Here is a 24793-nt window from a genome sequence, read left to right as displayed (position 1 = left end):
TTTGAAATTTTCCTGTAGCTCCTGTGAATCATAGAGGTATGAGTAATGTTGTTTGTATGAACTGTCCAACAGATGTAAGAGGGACAGTTACTATGGAGAGCAGTGGTCCTTTTCAAGATCACATTCTGATTTCTTGTTTGAAACCAGACAAGTACTTTTTTTAAGTGAATATAAATATTTTTGCTAGTGATTTTTTTTTCTTCCTGTAAAAGTTATGCACTAACATGTCATGGTGGTAGAACTCAAGATTGGCAGCTCTTGAAATAACCCATTAAAGCATTTTAATAATTTATTAATTTAAAGTATATATTGCATCGTGGACATGAGATTCTTTTCTAAAACTATAATTCAGGGACAGGTCCAGATTACAGTGAAGTCAGGGAATGACTCTCATTGGTGTGATTGTGTTTTGGGGCAGGCTTTCACTGCTTAAATCCAAGCCTGTGTTTGCTGCTGGAAATGTRATGCCTCTTTAGCAGGCCTCTTTGGGATAAATGCCTTTTGATTTATTTTTTATTTTATCTTTTTTTTTCTGAAAAAAAGAAATCAGATGGCAAAATTCTAATATTTGATAATTTTATTTATTAGCATTCACAAGCTCTCGTTTAGCACTGTTTTTGTCATCTAGGAAAAATTCTGTTGATTTCAGTAAGGCCAGGATTTTACTCTGTCATTAATTATGTGCTGGAGGTGTCACTTGAAACCACTAGAAATTTTCACACAGGCCTTAAAGGGATTTAGATTAGGTCGATGTGGGAAYGCTTACGTGTTGCGAACACTTAATATTTTATCTTGCACAGGATTTCAAGCTTCTAAGCAAGCAATTAACTGCTCCAAGACTTGTGGAAATACTTGTCAAAGACCATCCCTTTCTATGTGATGGCAATATCAGCAACCTGGAGCAGGAGGTGTGTATGGAAGAAAGCACATAATAGTTCATTGCTACAGGTACAACTAATATGAATTTTAGGAAATCCTGCAAATACTGATCTATCTGCCAGAACAGGAAAAGAATCTAATTTATTATGAAAAAAAAATTAGAGTACAAACTTTAAGGATCTTTTTTTATCTTCCTTTGCTCTGCCTAGTTTCTTTCTCGTTCTTCCATGTTTTGCTAACTATCTTGCCCATCTTTGCACACCCTCAGCATACCTGTGCACTGAACATACAAATACGCCTCAAGAGAACTGTGACAAAGAGAGTGAAATTCCATCTCGTGGCTGCTGCTAATAATAGTTTTGTGTTTGTGAGGCACTTGCCCCGTATGCAACCCATGCATGCAGTGGCTACACAGGGATGAGGATGAGCCTCAGCACTTCTAACTACTGAGGCATGAGTAGGAGATGTTAAAATGGGTCAGCAGTTAAGGTGTGAGCCCACTGATCCTGGAAATCCTGGATGATCTGAGAAACCTCCTGAGTGGTATGTGAATTACTGCATCTTGAACATATAGGGTAAAGTAATAACTATAGGAGACTCTTGCACTGCCTGACAGCTCACCTGCTACAGAGGGCCTTCAACCTTAAAGAGTTAGCTCTTATCCAGTGATGATCTACTGTAAATGATATTGCTGAGTTTATTTTTTTAATCAGTATCTGATAAACTGAACACAAAAGTRTAAGTATTACTAAAGGATTCATTGTAYATCYTTTGTTGGAGTTTCTTGGTGTTGCATACAATTAAACTATTTTAGATGATAGCAATAACTGTGATAAATCACAGAGAAAAATTTCTCCTAATTCTAGATAAAATTCCAGCAATAATCATGCAGTGTTTTATTTTAATTTGACTTGTGTAAGTCAAAGTAAGTCAAAGGCATAACACAGTATATCACCTGCTGKTTTTTTGAGCTTTAGCCATTTACAAGTTCTCTTCAGAAAAAAGGATATTTGAGAAGATGTGGTGATGCCAATGCAGAGATGCCAGTGAGTCTCAATAAGTAGTTTAGAATTCTTTACTTGTTTGGACATGTGGCCATAATGAAGAGATTTTTACAAAAATGAATTAATGGATGACTATGTTTGTTTTACTCTAGTTGGTTTTTCTTGAATTTGTTGAAGCTCTTCTGGATTGTGCTCTGGTGTATGTTACCAATGATGTGATTAAGCAGCAAGGAGATCTTGATAGTCAGAAAGGAGGTAGCTTTAGAACTGGAAAGCTCTCCGAGGGAACCGCAACTATGACTCAGTACCCAGAGTATTTTCTGTCCCAGGTAGAGTTCTTGTAGACTTTATAAACACCTCTATTACATGTCCACTTTCAGAGCAAAGCCAGAGAGAYGTAGAAATTGAGTTCCTCTTTTCACGTAAGCTGATATTTTTTTCTCCTCCCTTCCTGGTAGAACTAGAGTGTAGGTGAGAGTATAAAAGCCAGYTGGAATATGCTTTCACACAGGAAACATACTCCTAGAAACATACTCCAAAACTTTTAAACTTCGCTGACTTTACAGTTTCATACCCAATAAGGTTGTATTCTTTCAAACATGGGTGGAATCGGATGGTGAAGTAAATGTATCTGAATATGAGTGTCATAAGACTCTTGATAGTCCAAGAGCAAAAATGTCCTATTTTATCTGTGATTCCAGGGTAAGATAATAAGGATAAGATTACTATTTTATCTTGGAATCACAGAAATCAAACAGAATTTATAAATTTTTGATATTTAGAAAATACACTGGTATTTACAAAATAGAATTGTGTTTGACCTGAGTTATTAAGGGACTTGCTATCACTTACCAAAAAAGAATGATATCATCAGGCTGCAGAAAATGCTTGGGAAGAAAGTAGAAAACTTTTCAAAGCTTTATTCTCAGATAAACTATTGAGTGCTGCTCTCCTTTTCTCTGGATATAATTCCTGGAGTATATTCCTATATTCAGGAAGAGAAATCTATTATTGTTTCCTCAGGCATAGAGGACTTAGTGTCAAGCAGAGGAACACATAAGAACAGAGGGACATGTCTAAGARCAGGAGCTTTTATTTCTTTATACTTTGTCTGAAATAGGATATCCTACTTTGCTGGCTGATGTCAGAGAGAAAGTGCACAATTTTTGAAACTGAAACACTATTGTAAATTAAATATTTTGAAATAGCTATAATTGCAGAATGTACTTTCTTGGCAGCTTCTTGTCAGTGTAGTGGCTGTTACTATTCTAGAATGTTTTGTGGATAGAAATTTGCGTGGCTTAAATGGACAGTGTGATTTCAGTTTTTAATTTGAAGTGTGATTTCAGTTTTTAATTTGAACATAAGCCCAGGCATTTAATAACTGAATTCAAAACTTCTTGCCAGTCACTGAGACCCTGTGAAGACAGAGGGCTGTCTTTTCAAGAATTTCATATGGGTGAGTATTGGAGTTCATTCTGTAGCATTTATAATCAGTGGTGCTAGAGGAGACTCACTCTTGCTACAACTTTAAAGATAATTAAAAAGATAGATGATCACTGGAACAGTTGTACATGTACAGGGGGAAGCAGCATTCAGTCTTGCAGTTATGGCAAGGCTTAACTCTTTACATTCATGTGCTGTGAGGATTTCAGAATTGTTCCTCCCTGTTGAGATCATCTATTTGAATATGAGTGTTTTTTATTAATTTTTTAGGTCTAGAACTTAATTATTTGAACACTCACAGGTTATTCTTGTTATTAGCTCTTCTTGCCTCAGATGTTGATTCGATGTGTTTGTCTTGTATAAGCTGACTCTCCATCACTCTGCTTTCATCTTCTAGACAGCATCTTTGGATTCTGTGTTTCTGCTCTGGGCAAGTGGGCAGAGGAGGAAACCTGAGCAGATGAGAGGAAGGGTCATGATGGGTTATTAGGAGCAATGGCCGTGTGCTGGCTTAGCTGGAGCTGAGCAAATGCTGTTGACTGCAAGGTGTAGTGTGGTGAGACTATTCAAAGGAATTCTTAGGTTTTACAGGGAAATTCCCCTCTGCAGTTTGCTTGCTATGACTTGCAACACTAAAATTCATGCTCTTCACTATGTCACTCCTCCAGGCAGCGGAAGGGCTTTATTTCTGTACTGACATGTTGCCCAACTGCCTCAGTCTGTTTCCCGCATTTTTCTACTTCTGTTACTGGCAAACTTAATGTTCCTTCTAGTCCATTGCTAGATATCAAGAAAATGGGCAGGTAGTGGTACTGTTAATATATAAAATAGCAACAAATTGCATTCACTGTCAGSTGGCTGCACTTACGAGCTCCTCTTCTCTCACATCTCTCAAAAAGTTACCTGTAATATTCAGAACCAATCCATGAAATCACACTTGTACAGATAATCACATCATYAATGTTTATAAGGAATAAAAATGCTAGAATCTTGCAGTAATAATTAGTGTTCACATGAATACTATTGTATTAACCAGTGAGTGTATTTAAAGGTTGGTTGTACGTAGTGAAGATGTTAGTTTGAAGGAGGAGAGTCAGAAGATGGTACATAGCACAAATTCATCAAACCTGGTCCAGCAGCAGAAGCAACTCAGCCATGTTACGCAATTCTACCCTGAAGCTAACAAGCCTTGTAGAGTTATTGGAAGGGGTGATAGAACATATGAACTGAGAAYGAGTCTGGATTTTAATATGCATAATTAGTATTTTTATTTATTTTCTCATAACTACAGTGATAGGTATACATTTAAACAATTTCAGGCTGAATGTTTTTGGTCTGCATGGAGCTTTTTGAAGAAGTTTTTGGAGCAAAAATATGCAGATGATACTTAATGAAAAATGGATGCATATTATTTCCAAGTTTACATCACTGTCTGATCATACTAATATAACTAATAAACACAGATGTATTTGCTGTGTCTTTTGCAATAACACCTTCGGAAAYTTTCCCAGTTTTCTTATATGACAGTTAAATGTCCCTCCCATATCATCCTAGTTAYAATTGCACAGATGCTTTGTGTACCATTCCATAGTGTATATCATGAGGCAGAATATTTGTGCTCATAAATTGCATCAGTAAGCTCATTTCTAGTGACAGGCTGTAACACCTTCTTAAAAATAACTCAAAGGCTTTTTCAAAATAAATTCTTCCTGCTCTGTTGCACTCATTTGGGGATAGAAACAGGAAGTTGAACTGAGCAGTGTTTCTTCATTAAAAACAATTTCAGCCACAGGTCTACCTAATACATCATGATGATTTGTATTTTTTTATACTGAGGACCAACACTGATGTTTAATGTGCAGAACTGCAGATAAAGCCATTGTAATTTTCTTTTTTTTGCAGTATCAGATACTTCACTCTTGCCCCATGCAGCACATGCAGATGTCAAAGATACTCAGTCATTGTTCAGCAGGGATTCAGAAAAAGGACGGCGTTTCTGCCCAGGAAAAGAATTGGCAGGTAAAGCAGTACTATAAATAAAATAATAATAATAATAAAAGATTTGTAGCTCTTGATTTGTAACTCTTGAACTGAAATTTTAATCATGCATGCAGATCTCAGGTTGTCACAAGAGGGCAGTAAGTGAACATTAATTCTAGAGGAGGTTTTTTTAAGGAAATGAAACTTAAAAACCAATTAAATGAGAAGTTTTAGTACTTTTTCTTTTGAAGTTTCTACAGTTTTAAAATGCCACTTTCTATTTGTAGAGCATCTATAAACTTTAATTGTTATTTACTCTATGGAAAGATGAATCTACAAGCCTGTTTTTCCTCTTTCCCTTCCTCCCCCCTGTATCTCTTGGCTAAATAAAAGATACTACTACTATCCCTTGCTTCTTTTACTTAGGATAAGAATTGTTATTAATGGTATATTCAGGAGTGATCTGTCTCTATTAGCTGAGACAGAATGTTTTACCTTACGACAGGTCTGCATTCACGCAGAAGAGAAATCAGGAAGAGTGTTTTCATATGCAGAGGTTAGGTGAGAATAGTGAAAATGTTACTTTGTATACAGTCACTTCCCTTCTGGGTGATTGGCCAATCTCATCTCTTAATRCTCTGTGCTTGTTAACATTTCTACACATAAAGAATCCCAGTCCAAGAACATAAGTAGACAATGTGTTCTTTGTGCAATCATCAGCTCTCTCACAGGAATCTGATGACTGAGAAGTTACAGATCAGAAAACATCATTGTCTCTTAAAGAACCAACAGATGGGCCCCAGCAGATTAGCTACAGGAAATGTTTCATGCAATCATTTTTTGGAAATCACATATGCTTGCATGCAGTTAGGTTGTTTTGTGTAGTTATGTTCTTCCCTCACTTCTCCCATGTACAGGAGTTATAGATGCTGAACTGGCATCAGATTACTATGAAATTAAGATATTTATGATAAGATTAAAGGGGAAGGTTTATGTTCTTCTGGTGCCATACCCAGAGACCAGTAGCTCTGAAGAACCACAAAAAGGCCTTTCCCTTTTATGCACATTATTTAAAAGTTTCTCACATTTGGCATATTCTGTACCACACAAAAGCAAGTAAGTGTGCATCACCCACAAATGTGGAGAGACTGAGAACATCATAACCAGTACAGCCAGACTTTTCCATTCCAGAGCATCATATCTTAAAGTATTGTAGCCCAAGAAGAGTTTGAAATAGAGATATCTTGTTAAATAAAAACTGTGTAATTTACATGTTACAGGAAAACTAGACAAAAATGAACAAAATCAGGAACTCCATCTACAGCTGTGTCAGGTGCAAGTCTTTTTTATGAGTAAGTTCTTTCCTGCCTACCAGCATGAACAAGTGCTGAAGGAAAAAATAAAAGAAAATCAAACTCGGGATGCTGAAATAGCTGAGCTGAGGAAACTGAAGGATGAGGAGCTGGCAAAGTGAGTATTTTATCTTAGGGATGGCTTTTCTAATTATACACAAATTTGTGTAATCTGCCTTAATGAAAGTAGTATAGCATACCGTAACTGACACAAATCATCCAGAGATAATAAGCAGTATCCAGAAGGTAATTAATGTGTGACTGCTTATAAAACAAGAAGAAAATAATTTATCTGCATTTGTCATAAGGGATAATGAACACAGGAGGAAGCCTTCAGGCTACAGGGTGATCTTGAGTCCTGCTCTGTATGAAGCAAGTTCAGCTGAAGTTATTTTTGCATAGTCCAGGTCAGACTTAAAGTGGTAACTAGAAGGACTCTGATTCTCTAAAATATTTCATCCTAGTCATACTACAAATACAAGCGTATACTAGCTTAGCCAGCGTAAATCTTTGTATGTACTGAAGTATGGGAGACTTAGTAAATTTAAGCTTTGTTTGCTTAGACTTGTTGCTCGAAGAGGAGCAGAAGAGGCAAAAAGACAAGAAGGTGCAGCAGAAAAAGCATCATCTGAGCTCAAGAGCGCAGCAGTTCAGGAGTCAGAGTCTGTTGCACAGTTAGTAACTCCTCCAAAGGAAGAGGCACCCATTGTACCACAGCCAGGTGGTACCAAGGTGGCTGCAGGGACAAAGAAAAAGAAAAAGTAAATCTTCTAATAAGGACTACTGAAGCTTCAAGTATGTAAGTGCTTTTTGAAGGAAAAAACACTTCCAGTAACATCTGAAACGCAAGTGCTATAAAAGCTATTTGCATAAGATTTGCCAGTTTCTGGCTGAAAGAACTTCATGGCCAGCGATCTGCTCTTACACCAATGGCCTTGAATAATGAGCAACACATGAGTATTACCCCTTACATAAATAAACAAGGCTATTCCAGAAGTGAGTATTGACTCTATTTGCTAAAAATGCCATCAGTGTCACAGTGATACAGCTATGAGATGGGATATCACTTCTGTATTTCCCTTGTAAATAGTTTCTGCTTAAAATATGGTCTATATAATTGAAATACTGCATAAATATTCTTTGTGGTCTAGTAATTTCAGCTGGTGATTAATTTTATGCAAGTATTTGACAACAAAAAACCAAAATAAGTTGAAGCAAGACCTAAGAATAGATGAAGCGAGAACATATGAGATCTAGTGTTAAACATAGGTCAAAAGTCTCTTGTAGTTTCACATGGTAAAAAATTACTAAGAAGTCACAGGGAAACAAAAAATGCACTTAAAAGTTTAACAATTATTAATTTTATTTTCCAGTAAAATATTCACATAACAATATCAGAATGGAATGGTACAGATGAAGTCAGACTGGTTTTAATTAGCTTGCAGATAAACATTTTTAAAATCTAAAAATTTTACGATCAGTTTACAGATTTTAGTAGAAATTTGATTCTTACAAAGCAAGTATTGCTTTACTATTGTCATTATTCCAGTCAATAATATGACTAATAACTTTTCATGTTGAACAAGRGTCTTATGTTGACATCTTTGATAAATCAGCCCTTTGCAGATCAATCCAAGAAGAAAATATTATTAAACTGTGTTGCACAAAGTTTCTTCACTTCTTCTGTTAAAAGAACAAAACCAAAAATGTTATTTTACAAGAGCCCATGTAAGAAAAACTCTTGGGATCATCACAGAGAATATAGTTCAATTCAAAAAGAAGAAAAAAAAAACTCTATAGAGTTTAGGGTAGAAATAGACCTATCCATTTCATAGTTTTCAGTAAGAGAATTTAAGTCTGAAGTTTCAGACTGTCTGAAATGTGAGTTGTATTTTAAGTGGCTGAAGCATAACTGGTGACTTCAGTTTGCTGCTGCGCCATTTATCTTGTTAAACCTTTACACTGCGACAGCAGAAGAGCTAGCTTCCACACAAKAGGGTACAATTTTACTGCTTCAGGCGAGGGAAATATTGGAGGGATTACTGTAGCCTGTAAAAATCGGTCACCAGAAGTTGTGTTGTGCTACTTAGCTGGCAATATTTCAGGGTTAGAAGTACTTCTAAGTCTATCGGACACAGAAATACTCATTTAGTATTTCTATACAGCAATTTTGATCCTGAAAGACAATTAGCAGTCATTAAAAAAGGCACTTCACCAGACCCTATTTCCAAAATTTAGTTTAGTAGGCTTTCTTAATATTAATAAACTTTTCCCATCTTCCAAGTGAGAGCATTGGCTTCTGTTAAAACACTAACCCCTTGCCATTACTGCAAGTAACATAATACCTAAACTGTAATTTTTCTTTAAAATCAGTCTATTTAAAAGCTTTTACATCTTAAATGTTCATTTRCACTTTTAGTCAGAATCAATTAGTCTTAAAAACAACATTAGTAATTCCACAATAACGGAATGAGGATCACTAGCAGGAAAAAGACATTATGTACAAATAACCCACCCATGGATCACTGACTTAAACAAAAAACAAAAAAACCCCACCTAAGTCAGATGTAAATATACTCACCTCTCACCTGTAATACACTTCATTAATTACTCCTAAACAAAACTCATAGAGCACTCCTCTATTATTTCAAGGAGGAAGAATAGCTGATTAATAATTAAGAATCTCCGCTAAATATTTATGTTGTTCTTTCATAGCAGCTAGAAGATGGACTAAAACCTTATGCAAACTTAGCTGGTCTGTTATAGATCAATCCGTCTCTAAATTTCTCATGAGATGGATCTTATTACTTCTCCAGGGACGTATATTTTAGTAGTATTTAAAGGATAATAAAGGACAATCCTTACCATTAACTTCAATCAAATTCGCATTTTTTTGATTCAAAATGACATACAGTTCTCGCTGGTCAGACTTTTTCCCARCTACCCAGTAATCATTCATTGCCTTCACAATAATTTCCTCATCTTCGTCAGCTCTGAAAAGAGTTTCAGAAGCATGTGTTAAGAACAGTATCTCAAGAAGATGGCAGCAAGTTGGTCTTTAACAAATGTAAGTTCTCCTAATGGTTATGAATAATCCAAAAGTGAACCGATGGCCTAACGTCAAGAACAGCAGGATGAAGACTTCATAATCTAGTTGAAAGCATCATATCACCAGATGAGTAAGTTTTTAATTTGTCCATCAGCCAAACACTCCAGTGCTCTGAAGAAAACCTCCTTAACTCTATGGAGAATAGGTACTATTTCACAGTGTTATCTTTTGCTACACAATGACCAAGTAACGGAAACTGCAGAGGGTATGAAGATACTAAACTCTCACCTATCTAATTGTTAAACTTAGAACTAAATCATGCTGAACAACTTGGTCTCTTATATAAGGCTGTCACTAACTCAGTATTTTTATAACTTTTTTTTTTTTTTGAGAAGTTCAAATTTTATCATTATAAAGAGCAAGACAAAGCACTGGTCACTAGTTACAGGTATGGCACTACAATCATGCAGCATTTTCTTGTTTTYCTGTTCTTTAAGAACTTCCGTAGCAACAGAGGGTCTCCTTCATCTTGAAATAGATAGCAGGATACCATTTACAGGCCTCCAGTTACTACAGAACTGCTGATTGAGAAGGTAATGGCAAGGTTACTGTTTCAAGTATTGTCCAATCTCAGAAAGCAGCCAGGTATTTCAGAGGCGAGTATTATAATCCCATCATAGGCAGAAGCAGGTTTTCCTGTCTGCTACTTTACTTATTCCGAGGTAAGACAATGACTTAAGTGCAACAGCCCTAGGCTTCACGTCCCTTCTAAGTTTATTATGCTTAACTCTGAAAGTTCAAATAGATAAAATATTTCCATGGCTATCAAGGTCCTAGCCCAGTATTTCTTTTTAAAAAAGGACATGAAAAGGTTTTGGTTACATAGAACAGACTCCTCTTGTAAGCAAGAAAAAAGACTAAATATGGCCTGCATATACAATTTGTCTTATAGGTTGCAAACAGCTTTCGGCAAACAAATAAGACATGAAAGACTTTGGTCATTTGAAAAAAAAAGTTATTGACAGATGGAGTTACAGACTATTTAATAGTTAAGCATTACCTGGAGAAGTCACTGTTGATGTCACCGAGAATCTTCATGAGGTCAGGGTGGACAGATGCAAGTGATACACTGGGTGTCTTCCTCATGTGAATTGTACTCTTCTCTGCCAAGTTCATGTGATTGAAATAGATAAACTTAAACTGAGGCTCTTTCTCAGCCCTAGAAAGATTCAAAGAAAAAAAAGTGACYTGCAAACCTCAGACATCCTAAAGTTACCTTCACGTGGAAGAGACCAAGTGCCCTAAGACTTGTGTCATGATCAGACTTTATTTTAATAATAAAAAAAGCAAGCCTCCAAACAAACCATTTTTTCCCCTTTCTGTTGCTTACCCTCCTAGTAAATAAAAAAGAAGAGGGGAATCTAAGGGTCTTGTCTCACATCTCAGCAGTAGTTTGTTCCTATCTTTCTAATTAGACATTTTGTCTCTGCCACCATTTTGTTTTCTTGCTGCCTTCCCCTATCAGTCCGTCCAATTCTGGTTTGAATAGGTGGTGAGTCTTTAATGTGATCAGTGAGGAATCTTCCAGTCACATCTTTTTTACATTCTAGACAAAGAACTCTTCCTTGACCTAKCTGATAAGATTTTCCCCCATCATTTTTGTGGGCCAAATATGAGAATTTTTCCAAACCTCTGCCTTGTTCCTCCTCTACTTTCTCTTTTGTTAAGGTAATATAAAATCTTTCACTTACAGCTGTAATGTTGGTTGAAGCCACAGAAAATGCAGATTGGCAAGAACTGGCTATAGCATTTGGTACTTCAGGCTATGTATTATTTAGAACAAGGGAGATACTGCGATGACACCACTCACCTTAGCAAACAACTAGATACCCTTGCTCTCTGTCACCCAAATGCATTAGTGTCAAGAAACTGTATCATGTTTTCAGGACACCATAGCATTAAACTTTAAAAGAGTTAAAGCAGCTAAAGCCAGTCTTACCAAGTCCTGGGTGACATAAAAAGCAAGTTTAATGATTTAGTAGATTGACACAATTTCAAGTGTATCCTACTCTAACCCAACAATTTTGCCGATTTGGGGTGCTACAGCTGAAATCAGTACAAGCTAACGTCAGTATCTTTAGCTTAATTCCTCTTTTGTTGTCATATGCAACTCCTGTTCCCCCAACTAACATCCATAAAATAAGTTTTTTTTTTAAAATGGAGATTCTACTATAGTTCTAAGTGAAGTAAATTTTCCAAAACATTAACGTCCTTTTTCACTTGACATTATATTTAACAGGACTAAAGTAACAACTAAAAAAATTCAARTTTTTTTCCTCGCCCATCATACATAACAGTGCTTCAGGAAGCAGTAATTTTGGACAAAAGTACTCGACTGTAAAGCTTGTATTGTAGCTATCACCTAATCTACTCGGGAAAGTCCCCATATCAAATTACTTGACGAAATTTGTTACAGTGTGTAGAACTCCACTTTCTTTGTAACATAGATACACACACAGAAATGAACTTCAGCATCCCAGTAAAACCTGGGATATATGTCAGGTTGGACATAAGCCAGGCATATGACATGAATGTTATTTAATGCGGATGTGGACAGTTGGGAGAAGAATAGGGGATAGGAGTTGAACCTGTAGGAAGAAAGAAAAGCCAGATCCCACTGACCCCACCTCCTAGAATACGTAGGGAACTATGAAATAAAGTAAGACCAGGCAGATGAGAAAACTGGGGACTCTTTCCATCTCCATCCCAGGATTCAGAGCTAGGAAGCAATAAGAGAAAGGAAATGACAAGAATCTGGGTCCAAGGGAATAACTCAACAAGCAAAGACTAGAGTTTTAGTCCTATTGAAGCTACACTCTTTGCCCAACAAAGTTACCCTGAAGTAACTTGCATACACTAGACCACACTGGACCTTTTTGGGTCTTTCCCCAGGAGAAGCTAGGTTAAATCAAAGCCTGCTCATCTGATTGTAGGCTACATCTTAACTCGTTTCAAAAGAACTACTACCACGAGCAGCCCATACATCCTGATACACAAGTACAGCATACTACAAAAAAAAAAAAAAAAAAAAAGCTTCTGAAAGGTCAAGCTAGATTTTCATTTCCTTGTCTCAGTCAAGGACTTACCTGGGAAGGCTTATGCCCAGGTTGTCTGACAGACATGTAGTGTGAATTTGTAACAGAGCTAAGAGCTGTCCATGCTGTGAGTACTTGAGTCTAATGCAATATTTAGARTTATCAAGCTCTACTTTAAGTGAAAAGTAAAGTTTTCAGTTATTTTTCACATTACAGAAGACAGCAGTCTTGGAAAACAGAAGTCAAGGGAAATCAGCAAGAGAATGGAGATAAGCACAAAGCTGATGTTTTTAAGACTCAAACGTACTAGTTGCCCCAAGGCTATTTGGAAACATTATGAGATTCTGTTTTTCTTTCAGAAAAGCTGAAAGCATAAGATTTTATAATATACTGTCCTTCAACATAGGGCACTCCCCTGCCCCCAGAAGACTACCATTTCAGCTACTGCATTTTTGCCAGCATGAAACTATTTGTGCAAGTGCAATAATCTGCATAACTGATGATTTCCAAGGATCAGCTAGTTTCAGCTCACATATGAAAGCAACAAAACCCAGAAGTTCCACCTGCTGTATCYGAGTACACAACAACATTCATTTATAAATTAACAATATCTACATTGTTACTTCAGGGAGACCTGAATATGCAACAACAGGCACTTTATAAATGCTTAAGGTAGAGAAAGGTAGATTAACATCCTTTAAGGTGCACAGTTAACTCAATACTTTCAATGTTTGGGCTCATGTTACCATTATTTAAGCAGATTGTTAAAACTAATTTTTAGCCTCTTGATAAAGGACTTCAATAGGAAAATAAGTGCAGTACAAACCCTGATATTCTCTTGTTGATGTTGTATTGTTCACATATGTCTGATGCTAACACGGTGAGCTGAGGCCCAACGATGCTGTCCAGTTTACGGCAGAACTCCAGTGTAGGTGGAATTGAAGCTACATTGCAGTTAAAGAAGAGAAGAGATGAGATGAGATTCTTCTCTAAAAGTTAAATTTTTTGTAGCTGCTTTCTTTAACCATCAGTGAGAGTCCTGGGACAAATTTTTCCCTCAATTATAGCCACACAGTTTGCAAATCATCCCGAAGGTTGTCGGGAAGGTAGTCATTTTAGCATGTTTATACCACTGGAGCAGAATAAAAAGGCTTATAAAAGCATTTAAGAAGAACAGGCTTAAATAAGAGATAAACCTGAGTATTTTCAAGAGTAAAATACGTTGTAATTAACAGCATTTTGTATTAGCTCCCCCAAAAAGTGATACTAACAGGTACTTACCATCAATCATAAAGCAGACAGCTGCACTCATGGCCTGCAACAGAAAAGTTAAAGCAAAAAACCATTTATAACACGTTACCTCAACTACCTAAATACATAACGATACTTCCATGAAGTCACACACAGACAAACCAGTTAAGTTCAAAATCTTGTTTAGAGTAATTCAATAGAAAAATCTCTTTGCAATCCTGCACAATACAGGACAGTTAAGATTATAAGCCTAGTTAAAGATTTTAATTTGTAGGAGAAAGATTAAATTTGCTAAAAATGCAGAACATGCATATGCACAAAATTTGCATTTCATTTTAAAAAACTGATTCTTAGTTTCATTGATTAGTGCAATACAAAGCCAGGTGTGAAACCACTTAAAGAAACTGAAGGCTGGTACTTTATAAAACAACTGCTTGCTTTGAAGAGGGTCCAGGAGCAGGGAGAAGAGGATTTGGGTTTTAAAAGCTGCTTGCTAGAAACTCCAGTTTTCCTTCTCTTTGCTCTCATTTGGTCCTATTGATGCATCTTTTTATGCAATTCATAAGTAATTCACAGCACGGTCGTCTTCATGGTACAGACATTCCTAATACTAAGGAATAATCAGAGAAAAATGTAATACCTTATAAACAATTAAATGAAGCTCTTCGTAAGTGTCATCAGTGTTAACAAATATTTTGGGGAATCGGCACTTTGCTTCTGGATCATTAAGATTTAAAGGCCCAGTAAGAAACCTAGAAAACAATTCAATAGGTTGGAYGCAATTAATTCTTATACTTCAGTTTTTCCTATTTAACAGATGTTCTTGAAACTAGCAGTTACTTGCATGCATGAATAAAGGCAATGGGTTTTCAGCTATTCAGACAGGCAGACAGCCCTTCTCTTCCTCTTTGTGTATTATCTCTCTCAGTACTCATACATTTTTCAAAGTATTATTTATGTAATAGTATTAGATACGCTCCAAACAGTTACAGGAACAGTTACAGGAACAGGATCAGAAAGCCCACGCGAAAATAATACTAAGAAAATAAACTGCGCAGATCAGTATGGGAACAGCAACAAAACCCCTTCAACATTTGAGATGTGACTTTCTTTGAAAACCCTTTTCATGCTACTGGAAAAGCATTCTTCTTTTACTTCCCAACTGTATCTTCAGATCAGTTTTTATCTGTATCTTCAAAYTGGTAGTGTGCTACAAGCACATGCACTTTGGGAGTAAGAAGTAGAGAAGCCTATACCAGTATCCCCATCCCAACAGAATACAGTAGGTCAGGCAAGGGGAATTAGAATGACTAGAGAAAGACATCGAGAACCATCACTTAYTCAAAATAATGTTGCCCAACTGCTAAGTGCAGAATCCTCCCCCTCTCATACACTGAGGACATACTGCAGGGGGAGGAGGAGGGCGGCATCACTAAATATATTGTTTTGCCCCTCTGTCTGAAGTGTCTGACTAAAAGGAAGAGACTTAAACAGTGCTGAAATTTTTCATGCAGTACATTAAGAATAGCAGTGAARAAAAATAAACATGCAGTAACTTTAATGAAGCTTCTTCTCTCTTTCCCAGGGAACAAGTTCCGCACTGCCTTGTGCAACCTTGTGGAAGGACTGTGTGKGGAACATGGACCCAGAGTAAATTCACTCCTCTCAAACATTTTCCCATTAAGGGAAGCAGTAAYAGATGATGGCAGTTACTAAGAGCTACCTTCCGTAGTGTTGCAGATTTCCTGGCATTTCAGCACGTATTGGAGAATCTCTTCCTGCTAACTGAAACAAGAAAGAACAAGCACAGAAAGAAAACTGCTTAGAGGTATTTTTCTATTATTTTTTGTGGACTGTCTATAAATTATATCCAAGCAAGCCAATTGCAGAAAATACCATTCATCAAAGTATATACACTGTTTGTGTAACATAAACAAGGAAGGCTAAAGTGTACAAGATACAGAAGGAACTGGGCATTGTGATTTTGTGTTTACTAATTTAATAACTTAGCCTGTGGAGCTTTTTCTGGATAAATAACTCCCTTTGGTCTTATGGCTCTCCTTGTGTATTTTGCGTTTAGCTGAAGTAATTCATTTGCAGTAGTGAGTACTGTCAGGACTGTGAAATACAGAAGTATCTTCACTACACAAGTGTGAAACTGATGCATTTGAGTTCTTCAAAGTGACATGTGGGCAAGACAGCTGCATTCATTGTGTCTGCTATGCTCAAATCCTGTAGTAGTAACACAAAGAACAATGTCTGAGCACTCACCAAGATCGTGTTTAAGAGCAGAAGCACRTGTGTTTCAAGTTACGAGGCTATGCAACACTGCTTACAAGGCTACCTTCAATTACTTACTGAATGCATCATCTAACCAGCTAGCTACTTAGGCTCACAAAAAGCTCACTGAAATTATTAAGTATGTGTTTATATGATCTTTTTAGTCATCAGTTATCCCACAGTACTCTCTCCTGTTCTTAATTGTGTTTACAGTGAGAATCAACTCAAACTGACAGCACTGCAAATGTAAAATACATTACCACAGTCATCTGTTGGAATGATTCTTTTTTGTTCTTAGCACTGAAGCTTATATTCTGAGGCATAAAAATTCAAGTCAAACATAAGATTCCTTCTTCAACTGTGAACATCATGTAACAGCTAATTAAATAGCTACATGTATAGACTTTTGGAGCTCAGGGAACAACAGGCTTTCCCAGCTTCACCTTCACATGCCAGGCTTGGATGGCTGCAACACACACACTAAGTAGAATGGCGCTTCTCTGAAAGGCTCACTAAAAATACCTGTAGATGCTTACTTGATTCAATTACAGGAGAGAAGTTCCTGTCAATAATGTTTCATGATTTTTGAAATTCACTTCAGGCAGTGTGAAACCTCTCTTCATCAAACACTGAGCTGCTGGACAGAGGCTCTGAAGTCAATTACTAGGTATTTGTGCAGTGTAAAGAATTCCTAAGATGTGTATCAAAAATAGTATATTTGATGCTTGCTTCACTAACCAGAACAACAACAGACAATTTAGTAAGTCACATGTTTAAAGTCTTACACGGCTTCAAACAGTAACATCATACCCATCTTYAGTAGGCTCAAATGCGTATCTTTAATTATTTAAAATTTAAATAATACTTTCATAAAAACGCTGTTTTCTCACAATGACAGAAGTGTATGAGAAGGCAGCTAGACACAGCTTATTTCAGTCCTATTTTCCACTAGTAATAAAGGATTCAGTTCTCTACACAACTCAGCATTGAACAGTTTGTAGGTTTTTTTTTTTTTTTTTTTTTGAAGGTGAAAGTTAAGTCAATATGTAACATTCACTGAATTTTTTTTTTCCACAAGGTCTCCATTGTTACTATATGTAACAATGTTACAATCAGTAAAGTCCCCATCACCATCCCATACTCAAATTACTAGAAAAAGTCACCCTCTAAATGATAACTAAACTTGGTAATACTTGTAGCTAAGTGCTCCAAAAGCAGCAAATTTCGCACTCCAGAACTGAAGTTTAAAGGAAGAGGAAAAAAGAGATACCATTTTTTGATATTTTAGAGCTAAGTGTTACAAGACTGAAAAAAACAAAACAAAAAGCCCATCATACCTCAGGCTCCATGTGTCTTGGAAACAGAGATGTTGTGAGATACTTGTACAGAATTCTCATGTCATCTTGTTCCAGTCCGCTCCTAGAACATCAGGGAGCATTAGAAACGCACATGATGTTTGTGCTACAGTTCTCACATCACCTGTTTCCCCCTAGCCACAATCCAGGCAATAGAGCACACCACACCAGACTATTGTGGCAATCCTTCAGTGTCTCAGTACATCTGGTCACAGAATATTCATTTTTAATAGAAAGCTAGTTCCTTTGCTAAATTCAAGACATATCTTAAGTAGCTGTAAAATACAAAAGTCATATTTCCTGCTATTAATCTATATTTGATGTCACAGTTAGAGTGCAAGCACAGAGTAAAAAGATTTTTTTAAACAAATTTTCCACAAAATAAACAAGGTTTCTCATCTGAGACATGCTGCAATTCTTTTATGATCCCTAAAAGCCTTTGAATAAGATAATGTTGTCCAGCTACAAGTCAAATAGTATGCCATAAGCAGTTGTGCCATGTCAGTATATACCCTAAAAGTCTAAAACAGCTGAAGAGTTGCTACTGATTTTGCAAATTTAAATATTCTTCTTTGTCAAAAATGCAAAGTCTGTCAATGTTTTCCACAGAGGGAGCTAGGAGATATTAAAGAATAACTTTTAGTAAATCCAATGCTTATTGCTTTTAGTTGTCCCTGCAAAACCAAATATAGATTTATAAATGAATTCTTTTGACTGGTTTCCTATGGAAGCCAGGGTTATACAATATGCCTCCCTGTCTGTCAGCCTGCTGTTCCTTCTTCAATAACTTTTGGATCCACTTGCCATGTTTCTACCTAATTTAAGAGTAGCACTGATAGCTCAGAATTTTCACAAACTTTATAGAAAACTGCCATCTTCAGTAGTTCATTAAGAGCAAGACTCACATCTATGTTCAATAAATATCTGGCAGAACTGGAAGCTAGAATTATTGCAGGCAGACACTAATTGATTTAAGAGAAGCATAAAATACAGAACTATAAGAATAGGCTTTGCTAATTTCAAGGCTCAAGCCACAACCTTTCCTAGTTTAAAAACAAWCAAAAATTTTATTTTTTAAAAAAGCAGTTAATTAGAATAGTCAACCTGATTACCTACATCCGTACTGAATCATGTTACATAAATTCTGGTAATGTACATGTTCTGGCCAAGAAGCTTCACTGCTTCATTTTGATATAAAAAGAGAAAGTTGGATTTCAAGTATTTTGCCACTGATCACTTGCACTGTAACAGACTAAAAAACTATGCATGTGGTCATTTAAGGGAGCAGTATGTTTTTAAACTGCCCAATAGAGGGTTTAGAACACATGATTTCAAATGAATCAGCATCTTTGGTTGAGGGGGAGGAAAAGGAGGAGTATAGAAGGAAAGGCAGAAAATAATGAAATAAGGATTTCCCCCMCACACACTAATTGTAAGTGTCATCTCAGTTCTAGGTACATATCTTCTCTCAAAAATAGAAACAATATTTAAACAAACAGTGATCAGGGTGCTAATCTTAGGTTCCCCTTTTCATGCAACCCTTTCACTGTTTCAAAAACTTTGCTGTTACCGCATGTATTTATAGGATGATGAGTTAAAGACATGGAAAACAAGTTATTGAAGCACCTACCAGATAAGCTGATCATTGTAGAGAAATGCAGTATACTTGACTATTTTCAGGCTTTCTTCCATCCTGTTAATAAATGACTGAATTTTCAAGTAAGTCATTTTATCCAATGGAAAGAAGCTGATTCCACAAAACACATCCAGCAGGTCACAAGACTGTAAATGCAATGTCTGCAAGTACTAAGAGAATAAAGAGAGTTGTTTTTTTGGAATTGAGAAAACTTCCAATGTGTAGATTTAAAGGACAGATTTGACTCAAATCCCCTGTAATCCAAACTAACAATCCAAGTATCCCTTCTAGTTCTGCATGTATGAAGTGCTCCTTCACTAGGATGTTTGTCTGTGATTCCAGATGGCAACTTACTACTAGTTATTCATAATGATAACAGCTTTTAAGGCTAGCTCAAGATCTTTTGAGAATAAGTACAGCCTTTTTTAGTAATATTTAATTTCATAAGTAACTCCATAAAAGTATYAGCAGATAGATACATCCATTAGCTTTCAATCTGCAGAAGAAAGATTCCTTCTTAATATTTTGCTTTTTCATAAACTTTAAGCTCTACCATGAGATTTTAGATGCACTAACAAATGGTGTGCTCTGTGAAAGATGATTTATCACATGGCTCCCTCTAGAGACAGCTGTACAGTCATTTCAGATTACCAAAAAACAAGTAGTAAAGCATGTATCCCATTTTTGAACCTCAGTGCTTAGCCCTGTGCACAGTATTATCATACTAGACTAGCAGAAAAACGCTGACAAAAAATTGTTTCATACACAAGGCAGCATAAATAAAGCAAATTATTTCTTAAATTAACTCATTACAAAGTTCTTTATATACCAAGCTAAAACTTGCACTCAACCAAGCAAGTACATTCATTCCTTCAGCACCAATCAAATCCATCTATACAGCTTTGTAGAATAATTTTATTAGTTTAAAATAGCTAGAGCCTATGCAATTCTAACTGAATAGGAACATCCTTAATCACACTTACATATTTGGAATACTTAGAGAGACAATATGACAAGCAGTTGTCACAAAGGGTTTATAACTTAAGGCTCATTTCCTGCAAGAGGCTCAATGCAGTCCAAGCCCAGCATCGGCATGCAGCAAATTCACTCAATAAGGTTATAACTGAACAGCTTGCACAGCCAAACTTTCTAAGCACTTCTAATTCCCCCGTGAAGAAGAAAAACAATTTTTGCTTGGATTTCTTCCTGCTATACAAACCTATAGCGATTACTGGTTTATCTTCAGTAGGAACTTCAAAGAAAAGCAATGTTTTAAAGATCAAAATCTATTACTTCCCTTTTTGTCATGTTCTATTTTTGAATTTGGTGTAGACAGAAGTATACATCAGCTAACCAAACAAGCACTTCTTGTACTAACAGGGTTTATTCTAGGGCTATGGTGGCTTTAACAAAAACCACAGGAGAAGGCTGTCCTGAAAATCAGACTAAACGTACTTTTCTTTATACTGAAACAACATTAAGTCAGTGTGATTTTTTAAAAGCTGTTAGAGAACAAAATTTTAAACATCAATATATGCTTTCTACACTCTATCACTGATCAGAGATATCAACATACAGATCTCTGACACTAGAGAATTAACTGCTTGTACCAAGGAGAAAGAGGAAGGCAGACAGGCACTTGCTAGCCATCTCCCAAAGCTAGCTTGAAGGAACTTTTCATGCAGAACTCAGAAGTTCTGCATGTGACTACTCAGTTACTTTATGCAAAAGATGCATGAATAGTATTCAGTTGACTTCTTGCTCAGAAATAGGTTTTGCTTTCCATCTTTTTACTTAAAAAAAAAAAAAAAAAGTTGCTTTGCAAGATTGAAGTTGAACCATTGAAGACAAGTTATTATAGAGTTATATTTTCTGAAACTTCTCACGCATAWCTACTAATTCCACACATAAAAAGACCTAAAAATCAGTTATCCATCGCTTCACAGTATTCTGGAACTTCAGTATCTGTGCACACAGGCCATGAAATCTTCATTCTTGGATATATTCAACATTCAACTGCCAAAGCCCTATGCAGCCTAGTTTGGATTATCCTGTATTATCATTTTTGAGCAGGAGGTTGGACTACATGACCTCTCAAGGTCCTTCAAACTTGAATGATTCTATGATTCTGTAAGTTACTCAARTATGTCTGTACCGAGTATTATCACACTGATCAATTAAACGTTAAAGAGGAATTTTCAAAGAATGAGCATGTTTCCATMAGAAAAAATATCCAATGGCTAAGCTGTTCCATCAAGCTAATGACTACATTTTTAGTCCAACGCCATTTAAAGAATCTGCCATGATAACAGGTGGCATTCATTTGAGAAATGAACGATCAGAATTTTTGCCTTGCTGCTACATCTTTTCCATTGTGTATGTTTTAGAATCACACTGCAAACACTCAGAGAAGAGTTTGCATTTTATTTCCAAAGCAGCAGCACACACTATGTACCTAAAAAGTGAGATCTTACCCGATGAAAGAATTTCTCTAGTCTCTCCTTTAGAACTTTTACACCTCCATCTTCCATGGCTTTCAGGAATGTGCCATTAAAAAGCTAATGGTTAAAAGAGAAAAGTTAGTCAGCTGGATAATTAATTACATTAATTTCTTGTAACTCAACTACGAATACAACTAGATTACACTATAGTTTGTTTCCCAGTAACTCAACTCTGCATAGATCTAAATTTACCTTGCCTTTATTGAGAAAGCCTCTCTCAGACTTACATAGTCAAAATACACATGGCAGTAGCAGCAGAATTAGACAGAAAAAGCAGCAAAAAACTTCTTTATCATTAGAGAAGTTAAACCTGCATTGCTAAAACCATCTTACGCTCTTGCTTTATAAAAAGGGAGATTGATGGCTTTTGTCCAATATTGTTTCTCCAATAGATAATGCATAATGCCATCAGAATCATATGCTTATTATTCTAAAAGCACATGAAAGAAGAAATMTGGACTTCAGAGAAATTAGAAGGGTCTTATTGTTACAGTGAGCTAATGAACCAGCACTGGCAACTGCAAAAGCATTATCTCTTCTATCACCACTATTAGCTGCAGGACAAGAACAGACAATAGTAATGAGACAAGCATCTCTAAGCAATGATGAGCCTGCACATCCAAATGCTACCGTGAAGCTCTCTCTTCTCCCCAGAAAAGGAGCCTCTATTATTTATTAACTCTACCTTGTACATGCTGTAGCACTGCTGCAAGACTGAACTATAAACCTTGTCCTGTAGAAAAGAGAGCAGCACATTTATATAAGCAGAGGCAGATTTCAAGTGTTTTGACTGAGTTACATATAATACATGTTTTCAAAAAGTTCTCACACAAGACTGAGAGAAATCAATCTCTAAAAAGATAAATATTTTCAGTCAGCATCTAAGACTTTCTTCATGCTTATGAAGTATTATTTCAACAAAAGCCCCCCCCAACACACACACCTCTTCCTACATTTAACACCAAAAACTTTATCAACTCATGCACAAAATATCAGTTACAAACAGCGCAGTTCCCTAAGTGTTGTGGTCAGAAAGAAGTTGATATTCGTTGAATGGCTTCCTCTTCAGCCTGTTCTAAGGCTAAAGGAGGGACACTGGAGCAAGTTGTTATTTGGCTGGGATCTTAAATCAGATAGAAAAAAGGCAGTTTTATTGTTTGTTTGGGAAAACAGAGAAACATAATGATACTGTACTTTGGACAAGAAATCTCCTGACAGTTATAAACTGTTTCACTTCCCAGATTATTATTAAAGATTACTAGTGTTCTTAAGAAACTAAGAATATATACTGTACTTAAACATAACAAAATCAGGTTAAAATCTTACAAGAACCTTACTAAACAAAGAGATCCAAAGTTCTATTGCCCTGTTCCAAGTAAAAACCCTTGCAGCAGTGTATTTCAGTACTGTTTATTAGGTCATCTTGAACTGCTATCTGGATAATTCTCTATCTTACTCTCTTCTTTAAGCTTTATTGCAAAATACTTTGCCCCAGGCCTTTTCTCAYTTGAAGCCATTTATATTTATTTTAAGTCAGTTTGGCAGCAGCTGAGGAAGAATCAAATTGAAGGTTATTTCTGATGATACTCTTTAAAATACAATATAACCAATAAAAAGAAAAAAGAAAGGGGAGAGGTGAGTCTGGAAAGAAGGGATTAGTATTACCAGTAATTCTTCTTCCTGATATTCATAGACTGGCTTTCCATCTTTATGTTTTTCTATTATGGGATTCCGTACAACCTAGAAAGTGGAACAAGCTGGTATTAGACAATGCAGAATGCATTGAGAACATTCTGAAATCATGTTTTAGAAATATGCATATCACGTGCATAAATACCATGACCATCCAGAAGTTTTCTTCAGGTTCATGGAAAAACTGTCTATTCTTCTGAGTATGTAGGGATTTTGCAGGTTTTGTTGGACTAAAGGTCCTAGAAAGAAAACAGTAAATATACACACACACAAAGAAAATAGATATGATTGGGAAATTCTAGAAGACAGTGTTAGTGCTAATTTAATGAGCCATGCAATCATTCTTTATACCTTGTAAATTGTACTATAGCCTCACACAGTCCCACATTTCTAATTTTTTCATTCTTTTCTACTTCATTTGGGTGATAGAAGAGAATCTTCTTTTCTTCCTAGAATTTGAAATAAGAATCAAGACAAAAGTTTCCGTTAGCTCATTTCCCCAGTTTGCTGAGGTCCCTCTGAATAGCAGGCCTGACTTCCAGCATATCAACAGCTTCCCCCAACTGGGGATCACCCGTGAACTTGCCAAGGTTTCATTCTGTCCCATAATATATAATAAATATACATAATAAATACACTTACTTCAGTACTGCTATGCAAAAACTCTGTTGGAAACAGATTATCACACGAACCATGCAACATACTATTATCTAAAAATATAGACTAGAGCTTCTTGAGTTTTTATGAACCGTTACAAGCTACTGTTGAAAAGAGCCGCAGTTATTGCTCCGCTTTACTCTGAACTCGCGGCCAAGCCCGAAGCACAAGGCACTTGTTTCTGCGGCCCCGCGGTGCGGCCGGCCGCGGGCAGAGGAGGCCCCAGCCCGCTCCCCGGCAGCCGGGTGCAGCGCTAACGCCGCAGGCCCACGCTGCGGCCCGGGCCCCCTGCGGCAAGCGGAGCGGGGCAAGCGGAGCGGGGCCCGCGGCCCTTCCCTCCCCCCCGCCTCGTCCCCCCGCCTCGTCCCCCGGGGCGCGGGGCGCCGGTACCTCCCCCTCTTTGGGCCCCAGCTTGGGGTTGTAAATGAAGAAACTGAGCAGGATCGGAGCGAGCTGTTTCTCCTGGCCGGCTCCTCCCGCTGCCGCTGCCGCCGCCATCCTGGGCCTGAAGGGAGCGCGCTTGGGGCCGGCAGGCGCCGCACACCATGGGGAGCAGCCCGGGCCCTGCGCCGCCGCCGCCGCCGCCGCCGGCCCCCGCACCGCTTCCGCCTTCCCC

The 24793-nt window shown here is 37.0% G+C and overlaps 2 protein-coding genes across 7 annotated transcripts in view; one reads left to right on the top strand and one right to left on the bottom strand.

Annotated features, from left to right (window-relative positions):
* Nucleotides 1-16104, top strand: part of LOC146601623 (radial spoke head 10 homolog B-like) — a 25589-nt gene extending 9485 nt beyond the window's left edge. Inside the window, exons 12-18 of one of the 6 annotated variants that reach the window (XM_085301730.1) lie at nt 801-908; nt 2036-2212; nt 3291-3342; nt 5232-5348; nt 6590-6779; nt 7225-7456; nt 15642-15723. In XM_085301730.1, the coding sequence (XP_085157856.1) occupies nt 801-908; nt 2036-2212; nt 3291-3342; nt 5232-5348; nt 6590-6779; nt 7225-7426 (846 nt within the window). In that variant the 3' untranslated portion in view covers nt 7427-7456; nt 15642-15723. Of the gene's footprint in view, nt 1-800; nt 909-2035; nt 2213-3290; nt 3343-5231; nt 5349-6589; nt 6780-7224; nt 7878-15641 lie in introns of those variants that run through there. The other 5 variants (XM_085301722.1, XM_085301739.1, XM_085301748.1 and 2 more) reach the window with 5 other exon arrangements.
* Nucleotides 8039-24793, bottom strand: CCZ1 (CCZ1 vacuolar protein trafficking and biogenesis associated). The gene is made up of 15 exons (XM_085301779.1): nt 24568-24793; nt 23872-23969; nt 23666-23759; nt 23494-23568; nt 22514-22561; nt 21802-21885; nt 19322-19497; nt 17674-17755; nt 15780-15841; nt 14697-14808; nt 14087-14120; nt 13632-13749; nt 10771-10929; nt 9527-9654; nt 8039-8344 (listed from the first exon to the last, which is right to left on the bottom strand). Exons 1-15 carry the CDS (start codon nt 24673-24675, stop codon nt 8289-8291), a joined length of 1434 nt encoding a protein of 477 aa, XP_085157905.1. The 5' UTR covers nt 24676-24793; the 3' UTR covers nt 8039-8288.

Source organism: Rhea americana, unplaced genomic scaffold (genome assembly GCF_003343005.1).
Source record: "Rhea americana isolate MKP2758 unplaced genomic scaffold, rheAme1 scaffold_10, whole genome shotgun sequence".
Classification (NCBI taxonomy): domain Eukaryota; kingdom Metazoa; phylum Chordata; class Aves; order Rheiformes; family Rheidae; genus Rhea; species Rhea americana.
Note: the sequence above shows the minus strand (reverse complement) of the source record. Positions and strands in the feature narration are given on the sequence as shown.